The sequence below is a fragment of the Ictalurus punctatus genome, chromosome 1, assembly GCF_001660625.3.
Source record: "Ictalurus punctatus breed USDA103 chromosome 1, Coco_2.0, whole genome shotgun sequence".
Taxonomy (NCBI): Eukaryota; Metazoa; Chordata; class Actinopteri; order Siluriformes; family Ictaluridae; genus Ictalurus; species Ictalurus punctatus.
Window position 1 is genome coordinate 13,253,857 of NC_030416.2, and position 13,994 is coordinate 13,267,850.

The following is a 13,994-nucleotide window of genomic DNA, read 5'->3' on the forward strand; positions in this document are numbered from 1 at the left end:
CTGCTCCTCTCTACCACTCACTGAACAGAGAAGCTGCAGAGAGGTGTGTCTGCAGCGGAAAAGCAGGACCTCACCCTCACGGGGCAGTACTGGCTAGTCTCTTTTCTTCAGAAAGTAACCAAGGTTTGCCCAAAAAGTCACTAGATTTGTCACTAGGTGCTTTTTTGAGGGAAAAAAGGAGCCCAAGTAGTGGACCGGAGCGGTCTTTGTTAAAATGAGTGAGTGAATAGCGGGAGAATGGAGAGGGGGTGCAGTGGGGAAATTGAGTGAAAGGATTGTATTCGTATTCTATCGAAAATAAACACTAAAGTTATTTAGCGATTTTGTATTTATTGACTTTTTAACGATAATTCAAGCACTTAAGCACCATCAGATAGAAAATGGCTATTTTCAAGGTTTTACTGTACTTAAAAGTTCAAAAAGCCAAATTCAAGCACCTTGTAAAAACCCTGATTTTATTATTTACACACAGACGTTAGCATAACATTAGCTCGCTTGGTAGCAAACAGGAAATCTTTCAAGATTAAGGTAAAGAATGTAGGTTAAATTAAGGTGTTCCTAACCTTTGTGTATTCTGCAAAAGCAGTGGGATGTGTAGTTGTAAGTAATGTTGTATGTGCAGCATACAACCTTACTGACAGTACTACCGTATTGATGATACCACCATTTTAAAAAATTAAAAATAAATACTGTGGCATCGGCGTTATTTTGAAGCTTTAGTATCGTGATACTACTGTTGTTCTGGTATACCATGCAACCCTACAACCTATATGACCGGATGTTGTATGTAAATAAAACGTAGAGTCGCACGGTATCCCCCAATCTCCATATCGAAGTCATATACAACAATACAAGCATGTTTTGTTTTCTGAATAGCAATTCACTAATCAAAGAGTCAAGACGTGGTTCAGCTCCAAGATGAAACCATATCAAGTCTAACATCAGTCTGTACGGGATTTCGTGGAGTTTTTTGTGATCATTGCGGCCAAAAACATGTGATTTTGCTGCAACTTTTTGGGCTTTTTTGTTTGAAACTACTTGAATTGGCAAAAACGCAATCGTACCAAATAGCTTTGCATGGTCTTTCGCAGTGATATTTGTTGGTAAATGAGACCTTTTAGCTGTACCGTGTTTGATGCACATGAATCGAAGAGGCTTTTTGCTCAATCCTTGCTGTGATGATGTCACATGACATGTCTTTGATCAAATCTGCGGAAAATCTGCGGTAATTTTGAAAAACTGCAAGCTTCTCCCAATATTGTGGCAGAAATAACTGGAGTCGCATCTGAAATTGGTCAGATATGGATGTGGAAAATAACACGCAGTAATGGAGATCTTTATTACTATTCTTCCTTAAGCTTCCTGATAAATTGCTGACTGAACAATGGCTGCCTCTCCTAAGCCAACCTGCAAGGCAAAAATCTGGGCAACATGCATAAAAATGTTTGTTTTTGTTTTTTTAAAAATAAAAATAAATAAATAAATAAATAAAAGAAAACAAAACAAAACCGCACACACACACACACACACACACACACACACACACTACAGTGCGGATAAAATAATAAATATAGACAGGTGGTAAAACCTGCGTCGTGGGGCTTCTGGGGAGTCGTTGGGTGCCACGCCTCGAGCCACAGAGGCGAGGAACTCCTGCCTCTTCTGTTGCACCAGGCAGGCTGCACGGATTATCTTATGGCGAGGGGTACGGAGGTAGGGCCTGTTCACTTTCTGGGCAAGATCCTCCGTTACCATCTCCAGATCAGTCTGAGGAGAGCAACGGAAGTGAAGAGCTAGATTGTATTCACAAAGACTGTACTCTAGCAAAATGATGACTAACTGGTAATGACTCTGCATTTGGTGTGGCAGATGCTTTTTTTGTTTGTCTTTTTTGCAGTAGGTTTTAGTAGCACCAAGTTAAGGTAAGTGGAAACAGACAGTGTTACCTGCATAAGTTCAAAGATCTCTTTCTTGGTGCTTTTGGGCTCCAGAAAGAAACCATAAGGGTAAGAGCACTTGAGGATACGGCGAGTCTTAAGAAGTTCATGGACTGCATCTTCAATGAAAGTAGTGTCTGGAGCACCTCCTTCCCCTGCAATAGCAAGGCAAAGAGTTTTCATTTTGTATCTAATAGCAGAGACTTGCTGCTCTGACAAGAGGCGTTTGTGTGAGACGAGTGCAGAAATACAGCCTTACTTCCACTCAGGACTTTGCTCAGCTGCTCCATCTTGTCTTTGGCCGTTTTGAGGAGACGGTCTTCCAGCTTTATGAAACAGTAAGAGGGGACATTAGGACTGAGTGTAACCCTACTACAGTGAGAAAACTGCTAAAACAAAACAATCCATCACCTGGTAGCTGTGCTCATGATTTTTGAAGCGTGTGTAGTAGTGCATAAAGCGATCGAGTTCCTGGTAGCTCTTGTGCTTCTTCTCAGCCTGCATATTTCAATAAAAGCAGAAATGAACTTTTACTTTAATCAGTGCAGATGACTGCAGAATCAAGAAAAGTTTTTATTACTATTCTTCCCTAGAGAATAAAAATCACTATTTTTGTACATACACAAAGTGAGCATAATGAATAAAAATGTATGTGTACCTCCACGGTCATTTCTTTAGACTGCTCTTCCACCTGTTGAATGACCTCATAGCGAGTGCAGCGGTAATAGCCTCCTGTAGAAGAGCTGTGCTTCTTCCACTCCTCTAGACAGATCCAGCAAAAATCATACTTACACTGTAGAGACACAAGGCAAACATATGATCACGAGAGTACACTGTGACTATGCTTATTAAAAACGTTGCAAAAGCCTACTGTGATGATTTAATAACCATTCAATTCTGTTTACTACATTTTGCGATTACAAAACAAGCTAGGGAACCTGAGATGAAACTGGTGACAATAAGTGAAATGTTGTATCAGTAGTGCAGAGGATCGAGATTGTGACCAACATTGCAACAAGACATGCTGCTGTAGGAAAATAATCAACGAAAGTTTAATACTGGGGCGCAAGGTGGCTTAGTGGTTAGCACGTTCGCCTCACACCTCCAAGGTCCGGGGGTTCGATTCCCACGGAAGCCCCGTGTGTGCGGAGTTTGCATGTTCTCCCCGTGCTGTGGGGGTTTCCTCCGGGTACTCCGGTTTCCTCCCCCAGTCCAAAGACATGCATGGTAGGCTGACTGGCATGTCCAAAGAGTCCATAGTGTATGAATGGGTGTGGGAATGTGCATGTGAGTGTGTGCCCTGCGATGGACTGGCACCCTGTCCAGGGTGTACCCCGCCTTGTGCCCAATGCTCTCCAGGTTTCCCCGTGACCCTGAAGGAAAGATAAGCTTTCCACCAAAAAAAAGCCCAAAAAGTTGCAGTAAAAATGATACATTTTTGGGTGCAACGCAGTAATTGCAATTTCGGCTATTCAAAAAAAAATTTTTTTTAATAAAATGCAAGGTTGCATCAGAGCTTTTTTTTTTTTTTTTTTTAAAAGCCGCAGAAGAAATCACACACTTCTGAACACAATAATCACAAAAAAAGACTCCTATACAGACTAATAAGACAAATCTCTAATAACCTTTAAATGAAATAATAAGGAAAAACAACACAAATACAAAAGAATGTCATGTGACAAGTATAAATATCTTGACCAAATAAACAATGCGCATCATGGTGGACTGGAATATTTATTTCTAGATTAATGTATGTTCATGTCCAATATCAGAGTACATATCACTGATTTATATAAGGACATCGCTGCCTTGATATTTATTGCTTCAGCCTAAAAATAACTGCTTTATTCTGCAGCACCTCAACAAACAAGTAGCTGGCAGGTAGAGAGAGAGAGAGAGAGAGAGAGAAAGAAAATAATATTAAGGAAAACATTAAGGTCATGACCGAAGTTCAATATTTATGCCTTGCATCTCAGAGTAGAAACAAAAAGAGCACCTTGGCACACTGCATGTGGTTGCAGCCTTCATTCTTCTGAATGGGAGACTTGCAGTTGGCGCAGGGTTTGGAGTTGGTGAGTAACCACAGACAGTTGGCAGCATCTTCATACGCCTCACTCACACCTGCCACTGCAGGGGAAAAGGACAAAAATAGATTGTCGTCTTGTTTCAAGCACAGACAACCACACAAGGCAAATTTTCATATGATTATACAATAAACATGATTAGAAACCAAACTAAGATACTTATGTTTTCACTGCAGGGGTAGCTTAGGACAAAACCCTTAATATGCAAATGGAAAATTTTTTTTACACAATTGTTCCTTACAAAACTTCTAGACATGTAAAATGGTTTCCACACATAGGTGACACTCTGGCAATGCACTCGGTTATATTTCATCCCATTCAAGAAAATTACAGTCATTAACACCAATCTGCGAACACTATAGATCAAAGTAGATCACTATAGGTCAAATGTCATGTGTAGTGCTGCCTCGCAAACATCTCTTCTACAAGTCTGAAATACAATCCTGACATGAAAGCAATGATGTGCCAATTTAAAAAAAATAAAAAATCATTTTCTTGGAGCTCCAATACATTAAAACCCTAACACTGACAACGGTTAGTACTAGGCCTGGGCATTATTTCAATATTGTTATAAATGATTATGCGATACACTTTTCTGAGATATCGATGGCATAGTGATGTATTTTATATTTATTCTTTAAAATGTTTTTTATAATTACAAATTAAATGGTACTGAATATATGCCATTGATTTGACTTGATCTTATTTGTCTTTGTAGGCATTTTTTCATTTTTTTAAGTATCGTCAAACTTAGTTTAACCTTTTTTGTTTATTTTACTGCAGTTTTGCGGACAGTTGTTAGCTAAATTATATATTGTGATACGCATCGTGTATCGCAGAAGTGTCCTCAAGTATCGTGATACGATATTTTTGTCATATCGCCCAGCCTTAGTACCAGTTATATATTTGTTGTTCAGATGTATAGCAAATCCATACTCACGTTCTTCTGGCTTCATGTCAGTGACCTTCTGCAGCCACATTTTCCATGTTTGGCAGTCACAGGGTTCATGAGCCTCCCCCTGGCACTCCCTGCATATTCACATATAAGCGCACAGACGCTGAAGCTCAGGGTGAAGGGTGTGTATACAGGAACGTACAGAAAATCTAAAACACATATCCTGTAAATGTGCTTAATTTCACGTTTGTATTCTGTCCATTGAGCACTTCAGCATTGCAATAGCTAAATAAGGAAGGCATGTGTCATTATTTCACTTAATCACATGCTGTCCACAAAATATAATAAACAAATAAATAAATAAAACCACCATAAAATTGAAACGGACATCAACGTTTGGAAAGCCGCCACAAAAACAACAATAATTTTGCTGAATTGGCAGACTAGTGATTCTCAGTATATCAATGCAAAAAGCTGGCCTCTTAAGTGAAGAGTGGTCATTTATCGTTAGTGAGAGGGATGGTTAAGAAAATGGAGTTATATCAGTGCAACAGCAGAGCTCTGTTCCTGCCATACTTGCTTAGATAGAGCTATGAGCAAATGTCCACATGGCATATGGAGGAATGGAGACAAAAGTGCACTGAGGTAAGTGTAATGAGGCCTGGCACAATCAGTACTAGACACATAACTGAAGACTGTGTATGTGTGCAGTTTGAACAGAAGGGACCGAGCTGCAGGGAAGGGATGATCAGCGATTTGCCATGCCAGGAGGCAAAATACACATGTACGCCACAAATCACAAAATACAAACACACAAATAGTTTTCACAAGAGCAAAAATCTAACATTTAAGCCAATGATTTTCTTGTCCAAAGCCATAAAAAAAAGAGAATATTTTAACTCTGCTCTCAAAATTAGAACCTGCCAGCGGATGGTAATTATGGCGCTGTGGTGGGAATCAGCACTGACCAGCAGAAGAGATGGCCTTTTCCGCAGTCCACAGCCGGGGCCTGGAGCAGAGAAAAGCTGAGCGGGTCAGAGGAGCTGGCACCAGGCCCCTGCCTCGCCAAGCGTACCGCTCTCTCACAGCCTGCCCGCGGGCACCACCGGATGGCTGGGTTGTTCTCCACAAAGGCCTGGCAGAGAACACCGGAGAGAGGTAGCAAGAAGGGGGAACAGGAGGGGAAAGAAAAAGTTTAAAAGAAATACAGACAAACAAGTCAGAGAGATGGACCCAGTAAACCTAGTACATTTTTAAGAATCAAAACAAGCACAATCTTTTTTTTTTTTTTTTTCTTTTTTTTTTTTTAAATCGTTGCATCCTCATCCTTTCACACGAGCTTAGCAACTGTATGTTACAAGACGTAGTAATGCGTCACCGAATCTAAATAAATATATAGGCCGTAAAACATTGTACAGCACAAAGCAAGTGATCACTAACGGGAGTCTTTAATTTCAAGCCTAACTGCATTATGATAATTTTTTTTACTAGCAGATCGAGACAGCCATCATGTCCGTTAGTAACCTCTACCCTGACCAGCATTACAACAGAACTAAAGCATCCCAGCAAAAAGATTCAGAGTTGTTATGGCAACATAATGAATAGTTATTGGGCACACAGCATGAGACACGTCATTCCAAGGCATGTTCAGATTGCAGGGGGAGCGGATCATTACTGTTGTTTCCTCCTATAGCTCACATTTCAGGTTAAAGTTAGCGGTCTTAGCCAGAAGTCACATTACGCGTCGAAGTTCCTTCAAGAAAACGTGACTGGAATTAACAGCTGGCGATTAAATTAAAAAGTTAGGTCAGTAGACAGTAAAATCTGTATCTTGAGTACAAATTTACATTGAAACAAAAACAGCAAGTGTACATTTATAAAAAAATTAAAAATAAAAAAAAGAAAGAAAAAACCCACAAATTATAAATAAATAAATTGATTTCCTTACATTAGGCTTGACCTCACAAGGCATCACATCAGGTTCTTAAAGGGAAAACTGCATGACAGCAGATTATAAAATGCAGCACCCATCAGTGTTGTCCATGTCAAGGTTATACCTTAATGTCAAACTGCAGGTACCGCTTGTCCATCTCCCTGGACACAACACTTTCTATAACCTCCACAGGAACCAGCTGGAAGCAGTCATAGGCTGGGCAGAAGATGTTATGAGCTTCTCCCTCCTGTATCTTCATATTCAAAAAGCTGCCAGAGGAGACACTTAACTAAACAAATGAATCATGTCTTTGGTGGACATATTAAAGTCCAAGTGTGGGATGAAAATAGCACATCTGTCATAAGGGAGCATATGGCATGCATTTTGCATCTAATCAGTTTAATTTTACTGGCAGCAAACAGCCTGTGGAACAATGGGGGTAAAAACAACTCTCACCTTTCCCAGCATGATCTGCAGAACTCATGCCCACACGGGATATCAACAGGCTCTTCAAACATGGAGGCAGCACACATACATATACCACACTGAAAGAAAAAACACAAAGCAAAAAAAAAATTAAACAAACAAGAGTGAGAGGCTTTCAAGAGGTTTGAGGTGATACACATGCATACCAGGAGCAGGCCAAATGGGAAAACCAAAATCATAAGAAATCTAAAAAGTGCTGCGGATAAGAATATATTCATGTCTCAAGTATCAGAGGAGCTGAAACCAAGTGCACATTACACGAGTTTAGCCTTGATTTCACAGCCACCGCCCCTCCTCCACCACCCCCAGCTTGTGGACACCTCGGTGCACGGACCCGTGGTGACGGCTCATGTAGCGCGAGAGATCCAATGATGCGAGTTTCTCAGCCTGCAAGCTGTCACAGATACTGATATTTCAAGCAAATTTCAGATTCTTGACAATGTTTTATGGAGTGTGAGCACCAATGACTTGGAGAGGAAAAATGTATCTATTGTCAAGCACAGCAGATCCCTGAATCCAGATTTCATCCATCTAGCTGTATGGGTGAGAAAGTCGTGTAGTGTGCACTCTGCTTTCTGTGCCTTACACTCGGATGAAACAGTGCATTTGTCACTTTAAACATCATCTTGTCCATTCAGTGATCCACTATAAAGCTCCTCTATTCTGAAGACTGTGGTTTTACTGTAGAGTCTACAAGTGGCCACTGTGAAAAAGTCATTGTTTGACTACAGTAACTGTATTGATACATTCATAGACTGCCTGTCCTCAAGCTACTGTCTCTCGAATAGAAAAGGCTCAGTAGATCGAAGTGTACATGTTGGTCCTGAAAACTGATCAGCAGATATTGCAAAAAATTAAGCAAAATACAGTTACAATCACACATTCTAACGCACACTACGAATTTCTCACAAAACATCCTCCATGGGGACAAATTGGGAAATAGTGTATGTGCTAAATCTGAATGCAGACTAGTTAGTATACATATAAAGACCTAAACTGTAAAATGTCCTACAACATGACTCACTGAGACGGAGCTAAACAGCATTAAAATAATAACCATATATATTTTTTTTAAAAAACGGTTTATGTTTCTGGAATCTCACCAGGGAGCGGTCGTCATCAGCGGGCGAGAGGCTAATTTCGTCAGGTGACGTAATTGAGGAGCGGGTGGTGCGTGGCGTTCGTGGTGAGGGTAGTGTATCCCAGGCATTGTAGCCTTTGGGTGGAGGAGTGGGCATCTGAACCCCAGAGCGCTGACAGCAGTCCTCAGCATTGGACATCCACGCCTCTAGAAGCTTCTCTCTGTCCCAGTCTGTGTAGAAGAGGTATAGCGTATAATAAGTGTATCATATTGCCGAACTGTCCGATAGATCATACTAAAATATTATATTTTATATAGATATATAAATAAAGACCTCACTTCAGAATTCATTGTCTAATTACTTAGTCTTCTAATCTTATGTGAAAAGAATAATATCCTTGAAATTCAGCCTATGGGAATCCCCATCTCTCCTTAGTCCAAAGATTAAGCACAGGATATTAAAATAAGAGCATTTTACAGGGCCCAAACAGGTCCTAAAGCTGGTCACACATGTCACAATTTATGAGGATTTGCTTAATGCACAAGTTTAAACTCAGGAAGCACAAAGTCCAGTCATATAACACCTTGACTGTGCTGTTATGTAAAACATGCTCAGTTATCCTGCTCAAGCTCAACAACTCATACAGCACTGTAGTGTAGTACTCAAGTCAGAGTACCATGTCAAAAACTGCTTTAAACCTTGACCCCTGCACTACTTCCCCATAAGGGAATCCCAAACACTAAATTACAGCACATTTGAAAACTTCTAAGCCAAAATGCAGGTTGTTAGCTGAGCCACTAGAGGACCCATTATTTAAGTGAGCATTTAGAAATATACGTCAATACAATGCAGTTACAATCTAGCCTCACTATTCTCCAAATTTTGGTAGACCTGTACTTTAAAATAAATAATACACACACACACACACACACACACACACACACACACACACACACACACACACACACACACACACACATATATATATATATATATATATATATATATATATATATATATATATATATATATATATATAAAATCTTTGTTAAATATAGGTGTACGTTTAAGTTTGGTGGTAAGACAAATTAGAAGTCAATGGGTGACGAGGAACAAAAAAGTAATGCTAACCAGTAAAAGATTTCAAATGACCGAATCTGTTACGGAGAACAATTATGTCTTCAGTTGAGTTTTTGCGAAAGACTGTTCATGTATAACCTGTAATTATAAACACCGTCTACCCTTTTGCATTCACAGAATTTATTTTAAAAAATGTTTTTTTTTTTTTTTTTTTTTTTTTTTTAAATTTACGTTCTAAGGAGGCAAGACCCCATATTTTAACCTATACTAGAAAAATCCAAAGAGGATAGACTTGTAATAATAGCAAATATGGTGGAGCAGAACTCTGCCCGTTTTCCCCATGGGCACAACTCAACTAGAACAAGGCCTGATCACATAATTGAAGATAATAAAAGAACACACAGATGCAGCTGTGTGGCTAGCACCAGAGTCTTTAACTTCTAACATTTAATTCCATTTATTATAACATACAAAAGCAAATGCATGAGATGGACCAGTGCCACACACACACACACACACACACACACACACACACACACACACACACACACAAAATCCGGTTTTCAGGGGATATCAGGTTTCAAATTCCATCAAATGCTATTGAGATTAGTAGAACAGGCCAATTTAACATATCCAATATCCACCCGTGTTTAAATAGTCTGATGTTTCCCAACCCCCAAAGACTGAACCTGTCCAAGTGAAGATCCCAAGAGATATCTTAGTGTGCCTATGGCATGCGTACCATGTGCCCTGAGGAGAGCCTCTGCAGTGAAGAGAGGAGCCTGCAGCATGTCTGCGGTCTCCACTATCAACATGTCCTTCAGCCTCCTCAGGTCTTGGACCCGCAAGCCCTCGTAAAACTGAGACATAATCAGAGACGGATTAATCATTCAGCTGGGAGTTCTTCATCCTAAATCAGCACCTCCACCAATTACAGCTTTCTAATCTGAAGTGTACTTTATGTCAAAAAGAAATGAAAAGTCTGGACATGTCACAAAGGTCTATTATGCCGCTCACCTCCCTGCGGTCAAGTGCAGCGTACTCAGCCTCGATGTCCTCAGCATTGGGGTCTGTTGAGAAAACCATCTGAGACTCCAGACTTAGTGCCAACTCCTTATGATGCTGCTTCTCTGCACAGTCGCATGGTGTCTCCTTATTGTCGTTCTCAGCAAACAGGTCTGCGTCACGCTTTACGAGAAACTGTGAGGAAAGAAATTGTGCATAAACGCAGATTAGTAACGACATTAGAAACACTAAAAACCTGCAAGTTGTTTGAAGAACTTGCCCACCTCCACACACGTCTTCATCCCTGAGGCGGCGGCATAGTGCAGTGGCGTGTTTTTCTTGTTGTCAGTGGCGTTGACGTCGGCATTCTCGTATTCGCCACGGTCCAGCTTGGCACCGGTCCACTTGAGGATCATCTGGAGGCAGTCAGAACGACGCCTCTCATCCTCATAGGGCCGTGCCAGGCGCGGCTGCAGCGTCCCCTCTGCCAGCAGGATGTGTGGGCCCATGCACAGCACATGCAGCGCAGTCTCATTGTGCACATTGCGCTTGTTGGGGTTGCCATCCTTGCTGAAGAGGAAGGACCTGTGGAGGAAAGAATGGAGAGAAGGAGATCAAGGTAACTGGATGGAAGAAATTAACCTACTTAAGATCATTTCCCCAACTAATGAGAACAGCTGTATAATTTATGATTGCCTGGTTACATTATAAGTGGAATAATTCAAACTTTTAACTAAAGCTTGTTTTGTATTGTGTGATCACAGCAAGCTTTTAACATTATTACTTTCCACAATGTATGAAATTATCCCAATAAAATCTTGGTCCGATTTTATAACCCAATTTTATATCCATGTCATTTTATATGATGAAGTTCCTCTAATTATGTTTAGTCCCTGAATAAAGAAAATGACTACGTTCTGCTTACGGAATCAATCCGAACAATCCGGGCTTGTGCAGAAAATGGGGTCACAAACAGAAGTATTCTTCAAGGTGAACTTCAGTTAATAAGGATTTTTTTTCCGCCTGCCCATTAACATGTTTTGTTCACCTTTTACCATTGCCACTACAATATTTTGTAGCTGTCCTGTGTGTTTCACATACTCCCATACCTTACTCTTAGTGGTGTCTCTGCAGCGATCACATTCTGAGATCAAAAACTCTTACACTGACAAAACTTGGTTGTCAGATGGTCACGATTCAGTCGCTGCAGGATTTGGTGATTTTGCAATCACAGAAATGAAGGCAAAATCAAGTAAACTCTGCAATATTCGGAGGAGCTTGCCATTTTTCAAAATCACAGCAGACTTCAATGTGAAGTCAATGTGTATTCATGCAATACAATGCAATTTCATGCAATTGCACCAATTCAAATAGTCTTCTGCAAAAAAATAAATAAATAAAAAAGGACTTAATTGCACTAATTTGGTCTGCTAACCTCAACTCACAAGCAGAGAATACTTTAACAATGACCATTAAAAAAAAATATTATATATATATATATATATATGTATGCGCTACATTAAAATAGGGTCAAAAATCATACAAGGCACAGCCAGCTTAACTTACACCCATTTCACTAGCTAAAGACCAGTTTTAATTAATATTTTTAATTCAACTTTTGTCAAATATAATGAGGATAATAAACATGTAATGATAAGGTAAGAAAAAAAGCCTAAGCCTCTTAGCATAAGAAAAGAAAGAACAAACAAAAACAAACAAACAAATAAATGATTTAATTAATTAATTAAAAGAGACAAAAGAAAACTCCAGAAACCAACAACCGGGATATAACATATGAAAGTTAAGTACAATTATATCTTCATGATCAGGACAGCAAACTCTGTCGAGCATCTAAAGACACATTCCCAAAACTGATGGGAGTTTTGCGCACGTCCAAAAATACATGTATTATATTAGCTTATAGTATTTGACAGTTTGCACACAGTGGATGTGATGAGCATTTCTGCCAACATTTTATGCAACTTGGGGCATATGCACATTTTAAACAGTATCAAAATTGATTCCTTGGGTTAACTGCACATTATTAGTGTTCTCAACTGTTCCACAGCTCATCAGAAATCCCCACAGCAATCTCCTCTGCCTGTGCACATTTGTAAGAATTAGTCTCTGCATTAGCCTGAGCAAGTATAATATGCCAAAAAAAAAAAAAATAAATAAAAAAATAAAAAAAATAAAAAAATAAAAAATATAAGACCGTCCGCTTGGTGTCAGGGCTTATTGACGAAATCTTGTCCATGATATGACGACGAGGTTTCATTTCAGACCGAGATATAATAGAGGACAAATTTGCAAATAACAGAAGATAATGTAATGATGCGATTTTATATTTATCCTGTAATTGCTGAAAAACATTGCTAGAAAAATGTTTTTCGGAAACATCATTTAACCATGTGTCTTACACACGCATCGCAAAACAGATTCACTTCCGTTTCGCCCAACATAAATCCATAGAAGACGTAGCACTCGCATAGAAATACAAATCCTTCCATCCAGATGTTGAGATGCACTTATATTGCTACTTATAATCCCAAGTAGATTAAAACATATATGCAGCTTTGTTTACTATTCAACAGTAATTACAGCTTGCTCAACTTTGTCCCGTTCCTCATGGGACAAACGGCACCAATAGCACAGACACCACAGTTGTTCTGGACTGGACAGAAGGTCGCTTACACGAAGCAGACCTTTTGCTTATGGGTCACATCCTGCGTGAATTTGATGTATGGGGTTTAGTTTAATTTTATTTCACATCCAGCAGACAAAAACAACCCAAGTGAAACGTCCCAGACCTTCACTCAAACTGTCCACCATAAAAAGACAATAAGCTCCGAGTTCCTTTCCGATGACCAGAGAAGCATCTGCGATGAGCTGCAAAGTACAAACTTTGTACTTTATGATCTTTAGTAACGTTATCTACCATCTTTGGCTGTGTGGTCAAAAACTGGGCTTGACACTAGCATCAATGGATATCAGATACACCAGAACTGTGTAAACAGAGCGTAAACTCCAAAAGCACTCAAAAAGTTGTTGCTTTGGCTCCGTACTTCAGATATGAGCAACTACCAAGATCAAAATGCAGCTTTAAAATCAGATTTAAGAAATGGATGGTCTGCTTGGAATAAAAGTGCATTTCTAAATTACAGAATGTTTCCTACATCAGTCCCCCACAGAAATTATCGCAAAATCAAGCAAACTCCACACTATTCACAGGAGCTTGTAATTTTTTTTTTGGCAAATTCGGGCCAAGACACGTCATGTGATGTCATCACAACGCTCATTCAGCCAAAGCCCTCTTTGATTCACGTGCGTTGAAGATGAGTACAGCTAAAAGGCCTCCATTACCAACAAATATCGCTGCGAAAGCCTGTGCAAAACAATTTCTTGTTTTTCCAACTGCAGTTTCGCTACTTCAAGTAGTTTTCTGAAAAAAATGCACAATAAACTCTGCAAGTTGCATCGCAAATTTTGAAA

At 39.7% G+C, this 13,994-nt stretch overlaps 1 protein-coding gene across 3 annotated transcripts in view; it reads right to left on the reverse strand.

Annotated features, from left to right (window-relative positions):
* Window positions 1-13,994, reverse strand: part of ankib1b (ankyrin repeat and IBR domain containing 1b) — a 33,470-nt gene that overhangs the window by 5,363 nt on the left and 14,113 nt on the right. For all 3 annotated transcript variants that reach the window (XM_017471130.3, XM_017471121.3, XM_017471138.3), the window contains exons 3-16: window positions 10,787-11,087; window positions 10,515-10,697; window positions 10,240-10,357; window positions 8,439-8,647; window positions 7,306-7,394; window positions 6,974-7,118; window positions 5,885-6,051; window positions 4,962-5,050; window positions 3,934-4,064; window positions 2,596-2,730; window positions 2,349-2,435; window positions 2,197-2,263; window positions 1,947-2,092; window positions 1,589-1,767 (exon numbers count right to left, since the gene is read on the reverse strand). In XM_017471130.3, the coding sequence (XP_017326619.1) occupies window positions 1,589-1,767; window positions 1,947-2,092; window positions 2,197-2,263; window positions 2,349-2,435; window positions 2,596-2,730; window positions 3,934-4,064; window positions 4,962-5,050; window positions 5,885-6,051; window positions 6,974-7,118; window positions 7,306-7,394; window positions 8,439-8,647; window positions 10,240-10,357; window positions 10,515-10,697; window positions 10,787-11,087 (2,046 nt within the window). The remainder of the gene's footprint in view (window positions 1-1,588; window positions 1,768-1,946; window positions 2,093-2,196; window positions 2,264-2,348; window positions 2,436-2,595; window positions 2,731-3,933; window positions 4,065-4,961; window positions 5,051-5,884; window positions 6,052-6,973; window positions 7,119-7,305; window positions 7,395-8,438; window positions 8,648-10,239; window positions 10,358-10,514; window positions 10,698-10,786; window positions 11,088-13,994) is intronic.